This window comes from Gopherus evgoodei, chromosome 4 (assembly GCF_007399415.2).
Source record: "Gopherus evgoodei ecotype Sinaloan lineage chromosome 4, rGopEvg1_v1.p, whole genome shotgun sequence".
Taxonomy (NCBI): domain Eukaryota; kingdom Metazoa; phylum Chordata; order Testudines; family Testudinidae; genus Gopherus; species Gopherus evgoodei.
Genome location: NC_044325.1, coordinates 43,631,654 through 43,654,053, shown reverse-complemented (window position 1 = coordinate 43,654,053; position 22,400 = coordinate 43,631,654). Strand labels below are relative to the sequence as shown.

Below are 22,400 nucleotides of genomic sequence, written 5' to 3'. Positions count from 1 at the left end.
TACTCCCTGCTATACTGTATGAGTGCTATGAATTACATTGCAGAGCAATGCCAGCAAATTCCCAGTCCCAGACTTCCCCCAGAAATGTGCATCTTGTACTGCCAGGTCTCTTCTTCTGGATAATACAAGCTCATAGAAAATCTGTCATTTATTAATAGAAAATGATATGCGCAAATCCTGTTATCTCAAATGGAGTTTCCCAAACACTTCAGTCCAAACACAATAGTCTAGATAAAAGAATAAAACAAGTTTATTAACTATAGAAAGATTGATTTTAAGTGATTACAAGTAATGAGGCATAAAAGTCAGAATTGGTTACAAAGAAATAAAAGATTAAACACAACTAATACCTAACTTAACAAGCAAAAGTCTCTCTCTCGCCACATGTTCTAGCAGTCTTACTGGCTGAATTTATTTCTGCCAGGATCCCTCCACAGTCCAGTGATGCTTCCTTTGTCCTTCAAGTGTTGTTGATTCCATGAGTAGAGATTAAGGGAGAGATATCTTAGGGTGTCTGTCCCACATTCTTACACTTTCCCTCTTCTTTGAGAATCATCTCCTGCTGGGGTTCAGGAGACAGAAAGTATAGGGGGATGGGAACCTCCAGATTTTTTTTTGCCATTTCTCACTCACACCCTTTTTCCTGCCAAAGAATGGCCTCTTAAACAAGTGATAGTCTATTTGATTCTGTTGACATCTGGCTGAGGCATCAATTTGCCTTTTATCTCTGAGGAACTGGATTGTGGCTGCTTTCCCAGATTTGGAATATGTGTTAGTAACATCATACATTGGAATCTTATAACTTTTAAAATGTTGCCACACATTTTACCAGGACAATAATGATCAGCAAATCATGAGTTTTCAGGAGATACCTTACAAGGCATAGTTTGTATAAAATTTATCATAGTTTGAAAAAAGGATGTACATAGGAATACAGAATGTCACATTCAATACAATGTGAGCAAATGAGAGATTTTGTGGCTGTGTGTTTGCAACCAGCCTAAAATACAGGGGATCTCCTACTCAAACACTTGATCTAATACAGAATTTCCATCTTGTATGTGAGTCCCATGATTGAGTTAAGATGATTCTAGTGTGCAGATTGCCCCACTGTGCAGCAAAGTCCGTACTTAGAGCTAATGAATTTCTTGCTGCAGGATTAGAGGATTTGCCAGACTGATTATGCTTGCCAACTTCATCGTCCGTGTACATGATTTTCTGAATCAGCTCAAGATTTCATGGCTAACCTGACAGGCATGGGACTATCTGAAATGGCTGTAGGCTCAACTCAGACAGCCTATCATAGATTGGATCTGGTGTTTGGGCTGGGACTGAAAGTTGGGAGGTTTGAAATTTGATCTTGTGGTTTGAAGTCGGGACTCAGTTTTCCTGGCTGGGTTAGGTGTTACCCAGGGTTAAATGAACTCAAAGCTGTGGTAACTAGTCTCTGTTTTCCAGGTGGTGTCAGGAAATAAATTAATGGGGGATACAGCACCTCCATCTGATTGGCACATACAAGAGTGCTTCCACCTAAAAATCCTTGGTTTTATTGAGTACCTCTAAAATCACAATAGTTTAGAGCACCCCAAAATATAGTTACTCAAAGTCTGAGATGGGATTGAGTGTCAGCAGCAGGGTTCTGGTGACCGGCCTTCCTCCTAGCCACTGGGGAGGTAGCAGTCAGGCTCCAAGCTCATAGAAATCCTCTTAAAAGAACTTCTTCCAGGCTTCTCCACACTAACTAAACTCTTTTATAGGTAACTCAAAACAAAGTAAAACTAAAAGAAACCCCTAATGGACTGACTGTTTCCATACCAACAGCAAAAAAGCTCATACTTTCTACTTATCAGTAAAGCAACTCCAGCAAGAAACTTATAATTACAGACACCCAGACTCAAAACCAGTTATTCATGCTCCCTTTTTATTCTCATGAATCTGTCACTTTGTCTACCCCTGTTAGTAACACTGCACCTGTGCAGATGTTTTTGTTGGCCTAAGCAAGGCCAGATTCTTTCTTGCTACGTGCTGTCCTCACTTCCAGCTTATGGTGGCCAAGTGCAGAAGATGGCTGCTCATCTTCTCTGGCAATGACATTGCACTGCGAGCTTTCATTTGGTTTAGTCTCTACTGTCACTTCTAGGACTTTTTCAGACTTCAGCGAAATCACTATTTTTTGAAATAGCCACTTTTCAAAGTCAGTATCTTAAACCATATTAAAGGTCAGAATGTGCCTGGTCCCCATACATGTTCACAGCCAACAAAGAGGGTGCAAGACATGGAGCCATGAATCAGCTTCTCTCACCCTGTACCAGCCAATAAAGCACACCTGACTGGACTCAGAGAGCAGCATCTAATACCCTCTAACCCCTGGAGAACTTCATGGTGCACTCCACCTTCACACCACTCTCAGCACAATGCCGGGCTTTCAAACATGACTAAGCCCTTAATATTTAGTTTTCAAAATAGTAGAAGCAGTTAGTTGCTGTTAGAAACCATCACTTTGCAAAATGTGTTTATATTATTATAATTGTTGTTATTGTTATTCTGAACATTAAGAAAAAGCTTCCAAAGGCTGAAAATGGGAAGAGTTTTTTTCTTTACTTTTATCAAACTTTAGAACCATCAAACTGATTTCCTGAGAATTTATTGAAAGAAACTATGTTGCTCTTGGGCTTGGACCTAATTTGCCAAGTCTCAGCCAGGAGCAAAGGTTCTGGTTGGAGTTGTTAAAATTTGGGTTCTTTTCCCTCTGGGATTTTGATGAAACTTTAGGTACCATATAGAAGAGATGTCTGGGTGGTTGGATAAGTGAGAAGCTTTGACATATGCTGCTCCCAAGGGACTCCCCACTCTTAGATTTTGGATGTTGCAGTTCACAGAGTTGGGAGGAGAGCAGAGCGATAAGCCAACATACAATACCACAATAATGTTACATTTCTATAGTGCCTTTCATTCCAAAAGACATTAATTGCTAGAAGATATACAAGCAGAAGTCACTTCAGTACCACTAAAATGCAGGCAGCTGTAGCATGGTTCAGAAAAGCTATTTAAGAGCCCACATTAACCCAACACATCAATTTAGGTCAGGAAGTGAGGAATAACTGAAATTGCAGGAGGAATTTTAGGGAGTCACAATAAAGTTCCCCATACTGCAATTTGGCTATGATACCAGGATTAACACTTGCTAAAAATTTGGAAATTTGTTATGACTGAAATGGTCAGGACCTTCTGTCAGCATAGCTGTCTCTAGCATCAGGCTGGGGCACTGGTTACTGACTTGGAGAGAATAGTGATTTTTACTGAATCACTAGCATTACTTTGTGTAATATCTGGGTTTTCCTTGGAAGAGTCCCCCTTCCAAGTACTGAGCTGGCCTCACCCTTCTTAGTATGTGATACCTGGTGAGATGACAGTCTGAGGTAACATGTCTGCAGGCAGTGAATAGCAGGAATTGACCAAACTGACAGTGCCAATAAAATGGTACATGCAGAGGATGAGAATTCCATAACATAATTTCATAATTTGTGCTGACACAGAAAAGCTACTGGCTGAAGTCTTGCAAGTCTGTCCCCTTTAGGAATAAAACATAGAATCAGTGATGAGAAGAGGAAGTTGGATCAGCTAGACTGTGGAATAAGAATAATCCTGGGAATACTTCTAAGGCCAGGCATACAGTGCAAAGTGCTTCCTCACAATCCAATAACAAGGGGACTGTCAGAAACAATTCATTTCCTAGTCGAGATACTGTCAAGGTGAACTTTTCTGTTGTATAGGTACTAGTAGGTAGTAATTCACTTGGACAAGCAGTCTGTGGATAATAATAATAATAGTAACATTTCTCTAGCACATTTTGTCTGAGGACTTCCTAACACTTTACAAACGCAAATTAAACCTCACAACCCTCCTATGTTATTAGATCCATTTTCAGAAGGGGTGACTAAAGTAGAGAGATGAAGTGGCTTGCCCAAGGTCACACACTGAATTAGTGGCAGAGCCAGGAAAAGAACCCAGAAGACCTGACTCCTAATTTCTTCCTACTGTACATATAAGATGGCTAAACATGCTGTTATACACATACATGTCCACACACACAAACAGAACAAAAGAGCAGTTAAAGATCACAACATCTAGAAGATAACTTAAAAAATCAAAACAATTTATTGTTGTCTGTTAGTGAAAATACAGCATACTATACATGTTAATACTGGTGTGTTCATGCAAACACACATTCAATGTGGAAAGAGTATTGTTTATGTGTGTTCTACCTACACAGCTAGTTATTTCTGCAGTATATTCTCAAGGTCACGCAGCTCATCACAATGTACTGTGTCTGTTACTTGTGTACACTCTGGGATCATGCTAGAGCTGTCTGAGAGCCAGTTCTAAAGTCTGTAGGAATGACAGCTGTACACTGCTATGGGAGAAACACAACTTTGATAGCAGAGTATTATGCTCCTCCCCCAGGGTAGATTAAGAGCGGTGTTCAAGAAAGAAATACGGCTTTCATTGCTTAATAGTGGTCCCTCCAGTCTATTAAGAGAAGTAGTGGATTCCCATCCAGGCCACACTGGCTGATGCAAACATGACCATAGCAGAGGCTTCTTCTCATTATAATAAGCCCCTGGGAATAAAGAACTGTGATCATTTTTGAAATGTGGTAGTGTCTTTTTTTAAGGCACCTATCAGCATGGTGTCTCAGCACTGATATGATGGGGTTTGCTGCAGCAGGACATACTGACATTCTGGGCTGATTAATCCCAATAGTAACTCCGTTAATTTCTTTGTTGGAGATACAGCATGATGAATGTACTCCACTATACCTGGAGGAAATGTCCTAAAGCATTTGTTCTCAAACTTGATCGCACCCCCTCTTCTTTGTGTCTGTTGTAATTTACTTGACTTTCCCCCCACCAGCACCTGGCCAGCAGCTGCCACTTTTTGACTGCCCAGCTCTGAAGGCAGAGTGGAGAGTGGCAGCTGCTGGCCAGGCACCCAGCTCTGAAGACAGCACCGCTGCCAGCAGTTGTGCAGAAGTAAGGATGGCATGATATGGTATGGCCACCACACTCTGGCCACCCAGCTCTGAATATGTGCAGTAATTTTTTCCCTAAAGCTTCTCATGCTCCCCCCACCCAGTTTGAGAACCTCTGAAGAGTCTATGATAAAGGTATGGCAGCAATGTTTGAGGTAATAATTTTGTTAATTTTTAATACTACTACAAAATTATAGCAAAGTGTCTTTGGAGAACCCCATTGTCTTCCAGTGAGGTCTGAACTCTGACCACCACTCAACATGGAAGAACCATCTTTGACTGTGTGCTATATCAGGATGTACATTTAAGTGCTGCCACTTACACTATCCTGCCAGGCCAGTCTGTGTGCTTGCACTTTCTGTCACTCACTCACACAAGTCACCCCCAGCCTACCGCTGTCACACACAGCCCAACTCTCAAATGCATCTTTTCCATTCATGCTCACAGTTTTCTTTCCTTGTATCTCTGCCTTATTTGATCCAAGGTCCATTATTAGATCTGCTTGCTGGTCCTTGGAGCCAGATAGACAATTGTGCCATGGACTGTGTCATAAGGCAAGGGTTGGGGGTGGGGAGTTGAAGAAGAAATACTCTGAGAAGCAGCCAATAGAGCTGCAATCCTGACAGGCCTCGTGGTCAGTCTATTAGCTGCTATCCCTTCATGCACCTACGAAGGGAAGAGATCAAGAATAATTGGAGATCAAGAGACCTAATAAGTCCTTTCCATCCCTAATTTCTAGTTTATGGAGACTAGACTCTCTCTGCCTTCCTAGCAGCCTCTTCCTAGAGGGTTTGGCTGCACTACAGTTTTATTGTTAAATGCTTCTTTCTGTCTCAGGTCACTTTATGCTTCATAAAGCTCCAACTTGGAACCCCCACCCAGGAACATATACTTTGCTTACAATCTAGTCATGATAGCATAGGCTATCAGCTAGTTGGAGAAGGATCCTGCTGCCAGTTGTGGGAGAAGGCATAGATTAAATAAGAGAGAGAGAGCAAGAGACAGAGGGGAGATAAAAGAGTGAGAAAGGCGCCTAAAGGAGGATTTGAATATTCTTTTTCTAATAGTACAGAGACTGTTGCCTTGTACACAGGTGCAGTGATGTGTCTACAAAGCGGCAGTATCTCTTCATCTACATGGTTTGTGATCTCCTTATTAATATTTATTATTTATATTAACATAGCAGCTAGGAGCCCTAGTCATGGATGCGGACCCCATTGTGCTAGGCACTGTACAAGCACAGAACAGAAAGACAATCTCTTATGTCTGTTCAGTTTGCTAGCCAATCCCTCCCCCACAGAGTCTGCACTACTGAGAGGGGGACTATCCCAACTTTGCCATGTTGTAGCAGAGTATGAGAAAGTAGGGGTATATCTGTGTGTGTGTGTTGTGGACAGTTACTTGTCTTTATGCCTGTGATAGTCACTTCCCACATTTAGCATAGGAATGAGAAGTCCTATTAGCCACCTCTTCCCAAAGACATCCTGCAGGTTCTTCCTCCAGGGCCGGGCTCTTACCACCATCCCCTTCCGCACCTGGTAGCGAGTTTGCCCTCGTAAAATCAACAGTATCTGGTGGGAACAGAAGCCAGCACAGGCAAGTCCAATTCCAAGCCAGAGGTACAGCATGAGAATGACAAACATTTCAGAGCTAAGGAGAGCTCCTGCAGTTCCAGAGCCAGGAGAGGGGAAGAGAAAATAGAAACAACATTTTATACACACCCCACATATTAGTATATTAGCAATCCAGAAATATTCAATTTGCAGAGCCCTGGAAACTGAATTATATTCTATAACAATTATACAACTGGAGAGCAAGAAGGAAAAAGAGGATTAATCATTCTAATTATTCTAATTGAAGTATTTCATTCATGATAATCAATGCAACTAACACTGTTGGGGGAAAATATTACAATAGTAAAGGTTAGACTAGACTAGGGTTAATACTGTTAATATGTAGCATCAGGGCTTGTGAAAATTCCACAAAATATAAAATGTATTTTAATCATTGTTAATAACATTTTCAAAAGTGCCTCAATGACATAGGGCCTGTCTACATGGGATGTTTTTGCACAGCAAAGCAGGGTCTGAATCTACAATGCACTAGCTTGCAGGACAGTAGCATCTCTTGTGTACATGGCTACAGCACGCTAAAAGACTTATGGAAACACTGAATCTGACAGGTACTTCTAATCATTGTTTTGAAAAAGTTATATATAATTTTATACACATATAAGTACTAAAAAATATGGGCAGATCCTCAGTGGGTGCAAATTGGCCTAATTCCATTGAAGTCAATGGAGCTGTGAAAATTTACAGCAGCTATAGTTCTGGCCCTATCTCTCTCTCTCTCTATAGTATGATATCAGTATATGGGCCAATTTGCACCCGCTCAGGATCTGCCAATATTTTTAGTACTGATATAACTATGAAATGTATCATAACTAATTCCTTACAGGTCTTTTAAAAGAACCTCTCTAATGTCACCTTTCCCTCCTGAAGAGAAGAATGTAGGAATGGTGCAGGGAGGATAACTCAAGTTACTCTAATCCAAGCCTCTCTCAGCAGAAGTCACCATAGGGAATGGTGCAGGAGTGCTGGCTAGTCTTATAGCCAGTCCTGCCTCATCCTCTCTCACCAGGAGTCACCAAAACAGGGCTGGGTGGCTGGCAGTAAGTAGCTCATGGCTCCTCCTGTTATTGGAATTGTGTTATACAGGAGTTCAGAGAAGATGATCTAATAGTCCCCTCTGGCCTTAAAATCTATGAATTCCAGCTTCTCCATCTTGAAATGCTGAAATTAATAGTCTAGCTGTTGGCTAGATTACACTTTGACTTCTCTTCAAGTTTGGGACTTGGCTAGGAGAGAACATTTACAGGATGAATTTTTTCAAACAGACTACAGCATCTGGCTTTTCAGTCCTGAACACTTGAACCATTAAACATTGCTTTTTAAATTCAATATCACCTTTCTTTCATTGTCAGATCCCAATAGACATCATGCACAACATGGCAAGGGAAGAACAGATCCCCTTAAGGAGGTGAAGAATTCTCATACTAATTTGGTTAGTGAGGGTAACTTGAAATATTGACTAGAAAGGTCAGATACAAGCATGAGCTTCTCAGCATTTATTGGAAGCAAGAGTGATAGAGATTGGTTCATTTTTCCTGATAATGCTCTGTTGGGAGCTGGGGATTTTGCAACAAGCCTGCAAGATTTATTTGAGACCACAATTCAGAAAGTCACCATGTTGTGAGAAGAGGAATCCTTTGTCTCTTTTTGCAAGTATAAAGCTTCTCTGAGCCATACTTAATGGACATAAGGTTTGTTCATCCTATTCTTAGGTTATCCAAATAAACAGTAGTCTATAGTTTTGTCAGTAGATCCAATCTGACAGACATTTACAAAAATGCCCCTCATTTGCCCATCATTACCAGAGACCATTTTAAATGCAAATTTACTTCTGTTCCTTGTGAACTTGATGTGATCTCACTCTTATTGCTGCACCTTATTTATGCCAGAAATGCTGAATCATGATGCTGAATTTATAGATTTTGGGACAAATTCTGATATCCATGCTGGCTCTTTTGTGCCTCCTGATCACAGATTCTGGCCACAACTAGCCAGCTGAGAATTAATCTAGCAGGCATAAAACTTGCAGATCCATCTCCTATTCCAGTGGTCACCTGCTGCCACCATAGAGAGCATGTCAGAGGAGGAAAAGGATGTGTTGGAGTGTGGTGGAGTTCTGCTCTGCTGCACTGATCCTCAGTTAATACATGGTCCCTTAGGGTCCATACACTGGTGGCATAAGTTAGTGAAGCCTAGGGTTTTGCTCTAACATATGCCAGGGTTGATAAAGATCAGCCCACAGAATCAAAGAGCCATAACCAGCCCCCTGGTGACCTCCTCACCTTTTCCCTCACTCCATTTTGCTGTGTCAAGCATAGCTTAGAAGAGGAGAGCATCAAGTCTGGCGTTATTCATTCTGAAGAAGTTTATCCAATGTTATTTAAAATGTGGTTCTACTTGGAAAAGTGACTTGATCAAAATCTCATGGCAGGGTTCCATGTCTATTGTCTTTCAGTGACTACTATGCCAAAATGGGATACTTTTCTAAGTAAATTGCTGCTTGTTTGTTTTTAAATGCCAGCCTTCTCAGCCTGGAATCTGAAAATCAAGCTGGGTTCCTTGTGGCTCATGTATCATTAGCAAGTTTCTGAAACCAAAACATAGTAACAGTCCTGTGGATTCATGACCCCAGAATACAATCCTGGTCCTCTCCCTGCACTGAGTGGCTCTGCAGGAGTCAGAGCAGAAGTCCTGTTTTAGTAAAGTGAGGAGTTCTGATTCTGATACACACAGGCTGCAGGTCTGATGGTTAAAAGAATGACATTTTTACTTAGTCACTTTCAAAGTACCACTAGTCTATAAGCTTTCTGTGTAGCGACTTTTCAAATGCCCTTCATTCTAGGGTTTTGTCTCAGATTTAGACTTGGTGCATTTGGAGGGGCTCGGGGGCATGGTGAGATGAGGAGGGAGAGAACCAGAGGTGCAGAGGCAGAGCTGTGGAAGTAGGATCAGGAAAAGAATTTAGAGGAGTAGGGGGAGAACTGATGAGGAGCAGGAAAAGATGCAGATGGAGAAAGGGCACCTTGAAAGACATAAAAAGGCAGGGTCATCAGCAAGACATTATTCCTCTGAATACATTTGTTTTTGGCATGGGGCACTTTCAGAGATCAATGGTGGTTCTCAAACTGTGGTCTGCAAAGAACTAGCTGGAGGTCTGCGGAGAGCTGGTTGGTCATGTCATACTATTTCTCTTCTTTGTTTCCACCTGCTAGATAGCATTAAAAAAAGCTAACATAATTTCCTAACACTGATTCTCCATGCAAGCAGCTGCTGTACTTGCCACAGGGAGGGGATGTGGGGTGAGGTGTGTTTATTGGGAAGGGAAAGGAACTGGGTCTGGGCTTGTGTCTAATGAGAGGGGTGATTGGGCTGGGTGATGTCTAATGGGAAAGAAGGTGGGGCTGGGTGTGTGTTTTATGATGGGGAGTTGGGGCAGGATGATGGCGAATGGAAGGGGAGGTGGGGCTGGATGATGGTGAGTGGGAAAGGTGATGGGCTGGGTGTGTGTCTAATGGGAGTGGAGGAGAGACCAGGTGATGGCAAATGGAAGGGGAAGTGTCCCCCAGTCAATCTCTATTAGGATATGGTTTCCCCCTCTGAAGAAATTGAGAACCACACCCAGGCACCCAGGGAGGATAATGAGTGAAATTCTTTCTCCTGCTGCCTAGTTGCACTGGACTGTCTCTGTGCCCACCAGCCCTGCTCACTGATGCTCTGTCTTAGGCACCGGGTTTGGGGGTTTTTTTTAGAACCTAATAAATTATGAAGAGGGCTGTGTCTGGAACCTGGCTGGGGCCCAGCCTCGATTTCAGTAGGGCCTTTGATCACAGTGCTAAAGTACTGCAGGAAATGTACACCAAACCTCAATGAAGAGATCCATGAGCACAGAAACTGCTCCTTCCTTTTCCCCGCCTCCACCCCTCACAAAGTTGCCTAGGAAAGAGCAGGACCCACGTCACACATTTGAGCAAAGGGAGACCATGTTCTTTCTCTGGGAGAGAGGCCACTTACCTGAGAAGAACTGGCTGATGGAATGAGGCAGGAGGGTGAGGAAGGCCAGTGGGTTTGCAAAGGACATAGAGAGCACTGCAGAAATGTAAGCCACCCCTGCCACCAGGGAGTCGAGACAAGCCAAGGAGGTGTAGAGGCAGAACATGACGAAGTTCCGCATGTTCCTGCTCCCAATGCAGTTCCCTGTGAAGAAACAGTGGTGGTCATGCCTTTGGGTGACTCTGGCACACAGTCTACAGAAGTGGGTGCTGGGCAAGGCTGAGCAAGGGGACCTGCTTCCGTCCGGCTGGTCCGCCACCACTTCGGCTCCTCTGCCCGAGTTCAGGCACTTGCCCAGGTCCTCAGGGGAGTTCTGTATCACAAGGATGTAGTTCCCTAGGGCATTAGCTGAGAGGAAGAGGAAGAGGGCCCCATGCAGCAGAGCAGGAGAGAAAAGTGGGGTGGTGGAAGGGTCTTTGAACATGCTGGGGATGAAGAGAAAGAGCTGGAGGACGAAGGTCACTAAGGAGATGCATAGGAAGTAGGCTGGAGCAACAACATTGAGCACCCTGAGAACTAGCATTGTGGATTACATTCCTGCAGAGAGAGCAAGAAGAGAACAAACATCACCGCCTCGGACGGATACTTGCGTCCATTTCCTTCCAGGTTCCCCATCCCCTCCGCCTCCCCTCGGCTCCCCTGTTTGCTCCTGGTAATGCCATCTCTCCTGCCCTCCCCCGCCCCTCCCTCCCGTCTGCCACACTCACCCCCTGCAATGAAACCCCCACCAGTTCAGTGGCGTGTGACAGAGACAAGCTACTTGGGGAACGATCGCTCCTCATTTCCCAGCTGTTACTGTCACAGCCCCAGTCAGTGCCTGGCTTCAGGGAGCTTGCAGGCGGCACTGCCACTGAGATCCCAGAGGCTGCGGTGCCTGGAGCTTCTGTCTGCCGGCTGCATCAGCACCAAGCTCGCTCCGCGGCTCCCCATTTCTCTGCTACAGGAGTTCCTGTTACAGGCAGGGACAATTTTTGTGTTGCATGTCAGAAGGAAGGTGGGGGAAGAAGGGAAGCGAGAAAGGATGGTTGCTCTACTCCACTGCAACACGAATCAGATCCAGAATTCTAATTTATCCGTTGAAGGCAGCCACAGAGCTGTTGTCCCTACATGCGCAAAATTAGGAAATGCACAAAACACCTGCTAATTGCTGCCCCAGCTGCAACCTTCGGCGTTGTGCGAGGAACTCTGTAACAGCGGCAGAGCGCTGTGTGTGTGTCTGTCTGTCGTTATTGTATAGTCAATACACGTGATTACACCAACAAGCAAACAAAATCCCCTGAAAACCAAAGGTACAAAACAGCAGCCATCTCTGCAGGTCCATGTCAGCTCCCCCAACACAGCGATGACTACGTTTAGCTCTTTCTTTTTCCATCCGTGCCAGACACATTTAAAAGGTACAAGGGTACAAGGACCTATGACAAATGAAGCAGGGAGCCGCCTGTTCCAGCGCTGCCCGCTTTTTACACTCCCCAGCTGGACCTTATCCACCACTGTAAGGAAACTTCAGCCTGGAACTTAAATCAGAAGCACATTTGTCCCTTACACTTTAAAGATTTAGTAGCCACTGGGAACTTTGTGTGGTGCCCACACTGGCAGCCCCAGCCTGGTTCTGGCGGGACCGCTGGGCAGTCTCCAGATCAGCTCACCCCGCTCGCCCGGCTTGCTGTCTGGCTGGCGCACGGAATAACCTTGAAATCCCCTTGCTTGCTGTTTTTAGCAGTGCATAGTTGTTGGTCTTGTTACCTGGCTGCCTGGATCTGCTGTGCCCGGAGTCCAGGGGAGCTGGGAAGAAGCTGGTGGCCCTTCGAGGCCAGCCGCTGGCTTAGCAGCAGCCGCAGTGTGAACAGCAGAGGCTCGAGGAGCTTCCCCCCTTGCAGCCCTCTCGCAACAGCCGCAGGCGGCTCAATGGGGAGCTGTCCCTTCAGCACCCCCAGCAGGAAATAGAGAGCTGTTCCTTCAGCACCCCCAGCAGGAACCGCCCTGTGCTGAGTGGGGAGCTGTCCCTTCAGCACCCCCAGCAGGAAATAGGGAGCTGTCCCTTCAGCACCCCCAGCAGGAAATAGGGAGCTGTTCCTTCAGCACCCCCAGCAGGAACCGCCCTGTGCTGAGTGGGGAGCTGTCCCTTCAGCACCCCCAGCAGGAAATAGGGAGCTGTCCCTTCAGCACCCCCAGCAGGAACCGCCCTGTGCTGAGTGGGGAGCTGTCCCTTCAGCACCCCCAGCAGGAAATAGGGAGCTGTCCCTTCAGTGCCTCTTGCAGGAGCCCTCCTGGGAGCCGCGGCACTGGAGGCAGCTGTCCCTGCAGCACCAGCCAGAGTATTGTGTGCCGCCGGGCCCCGGCACCTGGGGTCCCTCCCACCCTACCAGCACCCCGTACCCAGTGGGAAGGTGTCCCTATGAGCCCTGGAGCCTGGGCTCTCTGAAAGCCCTCCAGTTCCACCGGTTGTAGCACCGTGGAGCTGCTGGCAGTGGGGCAGGAGACGGGAAGGAAGAAGAATCTGAGCTCAGTCACCCAGAGCCCAGAGCAGGTCCTGCCTGCTGCAGCCCGGCCGGCTGGAAACTGCTGCTCCAGCAGGTGCCTCAGAAGAGGGGGAGGGTGGAAACGTCTCGCCTGCTGCCGACGAGCCACTCCTGGGAAGAGCAGCAGCCCTGAGGAACATTTTTTGTGAAGGCTGGAAAGTCTGGGAGGGGTTCTCTCTCTCTCTCTGTCTCTCTCTCTGGCTGGCAGCCTCCTCTTTTTTTTCCCAGATTCAGGACCTCTGGCACCCTAGTCAACTAATGAGCATTGAAGGGAGGGGAGTGAAGTGCACTGTGCTGTATGCTAAACGGGTCCCAGAGAACCTGTGCACAGAGCTTTAATTACTCCACGTCCATAAGTGCTGAGTAACTAGCACACTCTTCCCCCCAACACACAATACACATGCACTGCTCCCTCTCTCCAAAATATGTGCACACACACACACACAAACACACACACACACACATAAGACATTGACAAACACTCACAGCTTGTCAAATAAATGTCTGACCTTTGAAAGGGGCACAAGGAGGCTCCCTGGCTTAGTGCTTTGAACCTTTGGAGACCAAGATTCAAATTCTGAACTGGTCACAGGTGAAAGAAAATACAGGTTGGTGGCTGCAAACTGGTCCTAGGATTGATCCCTTTCCTAAGAACCATCCTGTGATTCAGACTCATTAGCAGGCTCTGCTTTTGCCATGGAGGCCCATCACTCACATCTAAGTGGAGTGCATGGCAGGGAAGGACTGAAGTGTGCTCCTGTGTCTCAGCTTCTAAGGAGATACACATTGTGAGACAAAGAACTACCCCCTCACCCCACACACACACTGTGGGAGTTAGTGGCAGTCAGATGTTTTTTATTTAATACGTTTTTGTTTTGTTGCATAAATAACTTTTTTTTCTTAGCTCACTTTCATGATTCAACATATCAGAGAAAAAGCCATTTAGGATAACAAAAGCCAGAGGAAGCCAGGCCTGTGCACAGTGGAGCTGAAATGAGACATGACTGAAATGCACTTCAGCAGAAATGTGGGGAAAACTGGGCAGCATTCACCCAGCCTTCACTCCCATCCTAATGATCTCCCTGTCATGATCCCAAATAAATAAAATCTTTTAATATTTCCTTGATATATTGATTTTAAACTAGAGTGAGCCTTAAAAGAAGGAATATACCAGCCTAGCTTCTACTGTTAAACAATCAGTGTTTTCTTATTTTAACAGCTTACATCAAAATAACAGAAAAAATACATTGAAACCTTTTCATGTAATGGAGGATCATTGATTGAAGGGAATGAATAACATGAAAGACATTAATTCTTCCTATACTGGTAGCACCACAAGCTACAGTTTATTAATGAAATGTATAAGAGAAAGTGAGCAGCTTTTCCCACTGGAGTGGTACAGTGGCTAAGTTATGCCTGCTGCTTTCATTAACATGCTCTTCCAGACTTTGATGCGCACAATTTTGTGACTAGCAAAATACTGACTTCATATTTAAAAATATGGTATAAATTGTTTTTCTCTTATCACATTATTGTGTTTGTGCATTGGGAAATTGGGGAAGAGGGGTCAGGATTAATTCTCGTACAATTCCATTGACTTCAGTGGAGTTATATCAGGAAGGAATTTGAGTCTGTGTTTGTGTGTGTGTGAGAGAGATTTGAGAAAAGCTAAACAAATTAGCTTGTCCACTCACTGAAATAACAAGAGCAATGGTTAATTTGTGGGTATGTATTAAAACAAATGACATCAATATTTACTTCAGGAATTGGTATTATTCTCTCCCTTCCCCCGTCCCCAATGTCATACTGGTGAAAGAAGCTAGACTGATTGACAGAGAAATGTAAGTTTCCCATTTTCTCTTTTAGAGAGGCAGTGTGGGCTAGTGTACAGGAGACCTAGGTTCTTTTCACAGCTCTGCTGCTGGCTTGCTGGATGCCTTTAGATAAATCACTTGACCACTTCACTCCTCAGTTTCCACATCTGTAAAAACAGGAATAAGAACATTTACCTCCTTCATAAAGGCTTTGTGATCTCTGTATGAAAAGCACTATATAAAAGGGCTAGGTATTATTATTATTACCCATTACACTGGTACTTCTTGGAGAATGGCACTGTGAACTTCTTCCAGACACCACTCCAGAGCCAGCCCCCAGTGTCTCACCCCTGACTTGGAGGGATTTTGATCTCCATGGTCCACTGACCCTTTAAAGACTCTCCTGAGACAGGATCAATTAGTGCCAAGTGTGAAGGTGATTTCTCTGATGTGGACAACTGACTACTAGGAAGTAGACTGGGAATTCACTAACTCATTCCATACAATCTGTCAAACAGCCATCATTTGATTGCATCTTTTGGTCACCACTAACCTGGGCTACACTTGACCATAGTAGATGAAAGTCTCTATAGCAGGGGTGGGGAAACTATAGCCCAGGGGCCGCATCTGGCCCTTCAGACATTTTAATCCAGCCTTTGAGCTTCTGCCGGGGAGCAGGGTCGGGAGTTTGCCCACTCCGCGCTGTAGCTCCGCGTGGCTCCTGGAAGCAGCAGCATGTTCCCCATCCACTCCTATGCGTAGGGGAAGCCAGGGGGTTCCACATGCTGCCCCCACCACAAGTGCCACCCCCGCAGCTCCCTTTGGCTGGGAATCACGGCCAATGGGAGCTACAGGGGTGGCACCTGTAGACGGGGCAGCATGCAGAACTGCCCAGAGCTGTGTCCCCGCATAGAAGCCAGAAAGGGGGACATGCTGCTGCTTCTGGGAGCTGCTTGATGTAAGCACATCCTAGAGCCTGCAACCCCACCCCTGTGCCCCAACCCCCCTGCCCCAGCCCTGATCCCCCTTCCACCCTCTGAACCCCTCGGTCCGAGTCCAGAGCCCCCTCCTGCACCATGAGCTTCTCATTTCTGAGAACATCAGTGAACTCTCACTAAATCACAGCCCAAATTATGTTTTCTTTTATATTTTTCCAATAAAAATGTGCATAGCTTCAAACAGTCCCATTAGGTTTGCATTCAGGAGACAGCCCATTGATTATATTTCACAAAAGTGAGTAATTTAATACAGGTTATTTGATTCTATAGTTTGGATGAAATGGATCCCATCTGTAGTATATTCAGTGGTGCTTGTTTCAAATTTTCACTTAAGGTCCAAATAAACCTTATATCCTTCCAGTTGCTTTTTTTCGAGTCAATTATTTTTCAAAATCTGGACATCCATAATATCTAGAGGGTTTTCTGTTTCGTTGTGTTAGGTAAGATTGAATGCTAATCAAATGTGGCAGACAAAACCTGATGTCTTCTGTTTAGCCATGAAATAAAGTAAAGAATGTGTATCAGAATGGCAAGATTACCCCACACCACTCACTAAGAGACATCAAACCTGCATTGATGGGAGCACCAACATTATGGGACAGAGCAGAATTCAGTACCAGGGTCTTGTTCAGTCCTTAGCTATTCTACTGAAATTGTCAACAAGGGCCAAGACTTCCTAAAACCAGAGACTAAAATTAAGCTCCTGTCTATAATTGAGAGCTACTGGCCACTGAGCAGTATTGAAAGGCAGTTGGGATGAACTTAGGAACATAACATTATGTTCCTGTTTTTTGACCTAGGTTGCCAGTCATGCTGTGCAAATTGTGCTGGTGGCTTTAGTGATGAGGACATCCGTCAATAAGGGAAAGGATGGAGATCAGCTTGCTCACATTAGGGCTATTAAACAGTTGATAGAAGGTGATCACTTTCTGATACTATCAGACTTGTTCTGGATTTGAATCTGTGGCCTAGAGATTGAAAATGAAGTATTCAGGGGGAGGGATACCTCAGTGGTTTGAGCACTGGCCTCCTAAACCCAGGGTTGTGAGCTCAATTCTTGAGAGGGCCACTTAGGGATCTGGGGCCAAAATTGGTCCTGCTAGTGAAGGTAGGGGGCTGGACTTGATGACCTTTCAATATCCCTTCCAGTTCTAGGAGATTGGTATATCTCCAATTATAATATATATAGGTTGTTCCCTGATCCAGCCAATCATTAGCTTTAATGGGGAAATACACAAAATGACAGCAGTATTTTCCCATCTATGTGGGCCAAGCTTTTGTCTGGTTTGTTTATTTGTTGATGTCTCATTATGTCTTGTCTTTTCCAGGGCTTATAACTCAGCTCTAAAAATATGCTGTGGGCTAAAATTTGGCATATAATATATCTATGAGGGAACACATTATGTTTTCACACTTTGTCGCATGCCAAAAATCAGTCTGGGCTAGTTTTAAGGTGCCTAACTGGAAAGTTTGCTACCTAAAGACACATTCTTAACCTGCTGTATTTCAGACATGTCTTTGTATGTCAGACATATTCAGGTCATTAATCCATGTAGTAAATAGGGGGAAAGGAAAATGAAAAAACAGTTACTTTTCATTTAGAACTATATTCTTTTGCACCTGCTTGTGTTAACCTTGTCCAGTGACAGTGTTCTAAGGAACTTTAGCACATGGATTTATAACACTTAGCAGATTGAGCAAGGCAAAGAAGGGTCAATAATCTGTGAATTTATAAAGATTTACAGAACAGGCTGTAATGGCTCTTTGGGTGATCTGAGTCTATCAGGATAAATCTCCTTTTAAAGAAGTGACTAAATACTAATTTATGCAGATCAGGATATTGTCATTCTCATTAGAAAAGCCAAAAATCAAATGGACCAAGAAGCATGAACTCTAAAGTCAGATCTAGATAAGGAAAAGTGATTGTGTTTTAAAATGTATTCACTATCACATTTTAACTAACATGATTTTAAACAAGACTTTGCACCTAGTGTACACAGGCCAAGTCAAGTTTAAAAATATTAGCTGTCTTGATTTGCAAAGTCCCATATGAAATTGGACCTGGATACGTGAGAAACTGTCTATCCTGCGGCAACCAACGCCCTCACACAACACTTCACTTAATGATGTTGCTGTGGACTAATAGGGGAAGGCTTGTGACCACGGGAGATGGAACCTTCACAGACCAAGAACTTGGAACTCTTGCGACAAGAAATAAGAATGGCCACTAGCCTTGTCACATTCAGAGTCATTTATAAGTTCCATCTCTTCACTCAGCCTTTCCCATAATAGTACCCTAATTTGCTCAGTCATTCATCTTCAAGAAATGCCCTAAGCCCATTTTTGGTGGCAGAAAAGGAAGAGCAAAAGACTAGTGTCATATTTTAAGTAATGAGGGGTGTTTGGATACTGTATTGGTGAAGGCCATGTAAGTACCTGGTTAGGTAGCTAAATAGAGCAAGGAAATATCAGGCCTGTTTAAAACAAATGTACCAAGTAACAATTTAGCATGTACTCTTTTTTGTCATGAAAGCTGTTGCAGAAATTAAGATTTGACTCATTTGCTGCCAGCTGCTGATGTTGGGAAACACCAACTTTCTATGATCAAATAAACATCAGCAAGCCAATAAATATCTGCTTAAAATAGAAAATATTGGAAGGAAAATCTCCCATGGAGACAGGTGGAAAAGGAGCCCCACATGAAGGGAAAGGTGCCCATACCTTAACTTAGTTGCAAACAGATGGCTGAAAGCCCAGGGAGGAAGGTCTATAAGAGAAAATTCTCAAGCAGCCCTGCAAAAGAGAGTGGGGGCAAATAAAAAAGAGGCCAACAGCAGAGAACATAACCAAAGGCTCAATCCTGCAAAGTTCTGAGCACCTTCTGCAAAGTGTGACATGCCCCCAATTCTGATTTTCTTCACTGCAATTTGAGGGAGCTCAGCATCTTTCAGGCTCTATGCACCTCAGGTAGGTTCATTTAGGACCTGATCCAGCTCCCAGTGAACTCAACAAGAATTTATCATAGTATCTGAACTAAAGCCCATGAAGGCTAACAGCAAAGGTGCCTAACCACATCAATTTGATTTCTGTGAATCATTTTGTTTAAAACTGATTCTTTTTAAGCTTTTGGGCATTAAAAGCTCCTGAGAAGGCAGCAGTCTCACTGCTCATGGAAGAATATTGTAGTTAGAGCCAGTAGCTGGTTAATGTTCCTTTAATGCTTGGTCATTTCCATGTAGAGTTCTGCAGAAACAGAGCACTTCAGTGAGTATAGAATGTAAAATAATAAATGTAAATATTAATTACAGGAGCAGATTAAAAACCTACATAAACAGCAAGGAATGTGTGAAAGTGATCAGCTCAAACAACCTCCTGTCAACAGGAAAAATTGCCATCTCCAAGAGCTGTCCACTCCTACTTGTGTTTACTGCTGCCGCCCCCACATCCTCACACCCACGCACCATGGTGATCTGTTGCTATTTTGTGTTGCATTCTTGATCGAATTCATATCGTACAGCCCAAGGATTTTTAAGTGTCATGAGTAGTAATAATGCACATCTAGGGCACCCTATAAATAATAAATAATAATAACACCTTCTCATATTCATAATCGAGTCACTGCTCACGTGCTGAATATTCACTGCCCAACAGATGGTTCTTCTTTTGCTACCTCCAAAATGGAAATGACCAGTTGCTAAAGATAAAATGTTTCTTTCCTTTTGCTATTTCCCTGGGGCTCTTCCTTGAAGAAATTGCCTCTGCCTAGAGAAAGAAACCTCTCAGTCTGGGAAGGAGTGAAGTCCGATATGAAATATGACACATTTCACCATGGAGAACAGAACAAATTTCTAAACCAGTGCTATAAAATAGACTGCTGCTGCAATGTGTCCTGTGGGATAATGCTTGTTGCTTCTAGTTTCTCCTGGCTGTCACTCTCTGCCCTAGAGATTAACTGTATTTCAATGGTGGTGTAGGAATATAAGTTTGTAAACTACTTTGAGTGCTGTTGAAATGTAAAATATTATTATTATATATGTAAGTACTGCACATGCTTATGTTATATATATCTGCTAAACAGTGCATATATCAGTGATTCTAACTGAACATATGTTAGACTAAATATCTTACATTATATAACTTCCGCCATCTTAAAGGCTCCCAAAGTGCATACCTATGCAGGGATCACTTCCCTCATTACCAAAGGGCTGCCACCTCTGGGGTAGGACATGGCAGCTGTTTAACAGCATACAAAGATACAATGATTTAAGACTGGAAATGAAGAATTGGGGAAGGGAGGAGGAATCCTCAGCTGGTGTAAATTGTCATAGCACCATTAAGTAATTAAAGCTACTGGGGAATTTAGGAAGGCTGAGTATAGCTACCCAAATTGAAATTTGGGCAGAACACAAAGATTAATCTACTAACTTTTTTGAGAAGTGCACAAGTGATTTACGATTTAAGGTAACAAGCAATTAGGACTTCAAGTTAACCTCTCATCTGAAGCCAAGTAACTCCCACCGCAAAACACTCCCTAGCTGCCAGGCTTGGCAATGTTTCAGTACTGACTCAGGGGCAATATTGCTACTTACAGAGTCATCAGCACCACTTCCTGTAACGACCTGGCTCTATTTGGGGATCTTCCACACAAACATTCATCAGGCATAACTCAGATAAACTAGTGAGCATTGAAGAGAACACAACCCTTAGTGACAAGGCAGCAAGTGTGATCAGTGGCAGTAAGATGAACATTGTACTCCATGCTTATCTTTGTGTCTGAAAAACTATAGTGTCTGAGTGCTTTGTGTAATGAATTCACCAGTCTCAGCAGGACTCTGGGAAAAGAAAGTAAGTGCTATCTAGGGAATCCAGGGCCTGATTCTGCTGCCCTTACTTAGGTTGAATATCATCTTATTCTGCAATTAAACCAATTTGCTTTAATGGGACAAATTAAAGTGCTGCTCAGTAGAAGTAAAAGTGGCAGAATCAGGCCTTCAGTTTTGGAATTTTTGAGGCAGCTGGGCCTGTTTCCCTTAGTTATATGGTCTTGGTAGTCTATTTCCAGGATCTCTGGTGGCAAAATTTCCAGAGCAGGGCTCCTGCTTCCCTGTCCCCTGAGATGTGCAATCCTGTGTTTCTGTCTGAGGGAATGCAATATCATAACATCAGTATTCCCATATGCATTGGATAGAGAGGTAAGTGGAGAGGCACACACAGATCCTGTAATGCTGTCTCTCCTGAAGGAGCCACTTGGGTCTTTGGTGCTAGGGGACAGGGATCTCCTCAGTTTCAGCGTGAATATAGAATAGATGATTATCTCTTTCTGAGTCTTCCTGAGGATGGGGACCCTTTTGACCATTTTAAAATAATTTCTGGTGCCTAAACATCATTTAATCTTCATGTGAACTAATGAGAGACCAAGAGCGTGTCCACATTGCAAGTGCAAACATGCTGAGGGTCAGAATTCCGCAACACTGCTAAAGCACAGATCCATTTTGCAATGTAGACAGGATCTTAAGTATGTCTCTGACTTGTCCTAAAGTCCTGGGCTGTCCAACTCTAACTGTGTGGTAGCCAGGTCCCCCAACAAGGTTATAGACAGGTCTCAAGTCTGTGCTATTCACTGAGAGGGGTGTGCCCTGCCACGGAGAGTTTGGAAGCATTTAGTGGAGCAGAAAATTTTCATCAGGCAAAGAGAAAAAAAACAGCTTCTTAGTGTTTTACAGTAGTTGATGACTGAACACAGAAGCCATCACACCTGTTTAATTTAAAACAAACAAATAACATCCTTATTACCCCTGTGAGCAAGTTCAAGCTAGATTCATTGTATTGCTATCAGGAACTCTGTGTTTCAGATACTCTGGAGAAAGGGGGAACTCTTATTATTTTTCATTTTTTCCCCAACCCTAGGCCTCATCCTACAACAGGGATAGGCAGCTCTGGCACGTGGATGTGCTGGCCGCCATTTTCCGCAGCCTTCATTGGCCTGGAACAGTGAACCATGACCAGTGGGAGCTGTGATCAGCTGAACCTGCAGATGCTTCAGGTAAAGAAACCGGCCTGACCCGCCAGCAGATTTCCCTGACAGGCTGCATGGCGTGGCCAAAGGTTGCCAATCCCTGGTCTATAGGAAGGTTTTTGAGGGATAAAGGTAGCTGGGAAAATTAATAAAACCAGTCTATGTGCTGCTTGTACATATCACTTTATCCCAACTCCTCAGTATTGTGGGAACAGTTACATTAGGGATTAAAGGAGGGACATAAATCCAAAAGGATTAGAAGGGAGCAAACATTAAGGAGAGAGAGTAATTATTTAGAGTGGACCTAGAAAGTATAACTAGAAGAAATAGGATGATATTA

The 22,400-nt window shown here is 43.9% G+C and overlaps 1 protein-coding gene and 1 long non-coding RNA gene across 2 annotated transcripts; one reads left to right on the top strand and one right to left on the bottom strand.

Annotated features, from left to right (window-relative positions):
• The first annotated feature begins 375 nt into the window (after positions 1-375).
• On the top strand, positions 376-21,770 carry LOC115649916. Its single transcript, XR_003999964.1, has 4 exons — positions 376-775; positions 3,622-3,628; positions 18,722-18,725; positions 21,758-21,770. It is a non-coding gene; the product is annotated as an uncharacterized LOC115649916 (long non-coding RNA).
• ZDHHC22 (zinc finger DHHC-type containing 22) lies at positions 5,021-12,629 on the bottom strand. The gene is made up of 3 exons (XM_030559068.1): positions 12,457-12,629; positions 10,675-11,250; positions 5,021-6,695 (listed from the first exon to the last, which is right to left on the bottom strand). Exons 2-3 carry the CDS (start codon positions 11,234-11,236, stop codon positions 6,430-6,432), a joined length of 828 nt encoding a protein of 275 aa, XP_030414928.1. The 5' UTR covers positions 11,237-11,250; positions 12,457-12,629; the 3' UTR covers positions 5,021-6,429.
• Positions 21,771-22,400: the final 630 nt, after the last annotated feature.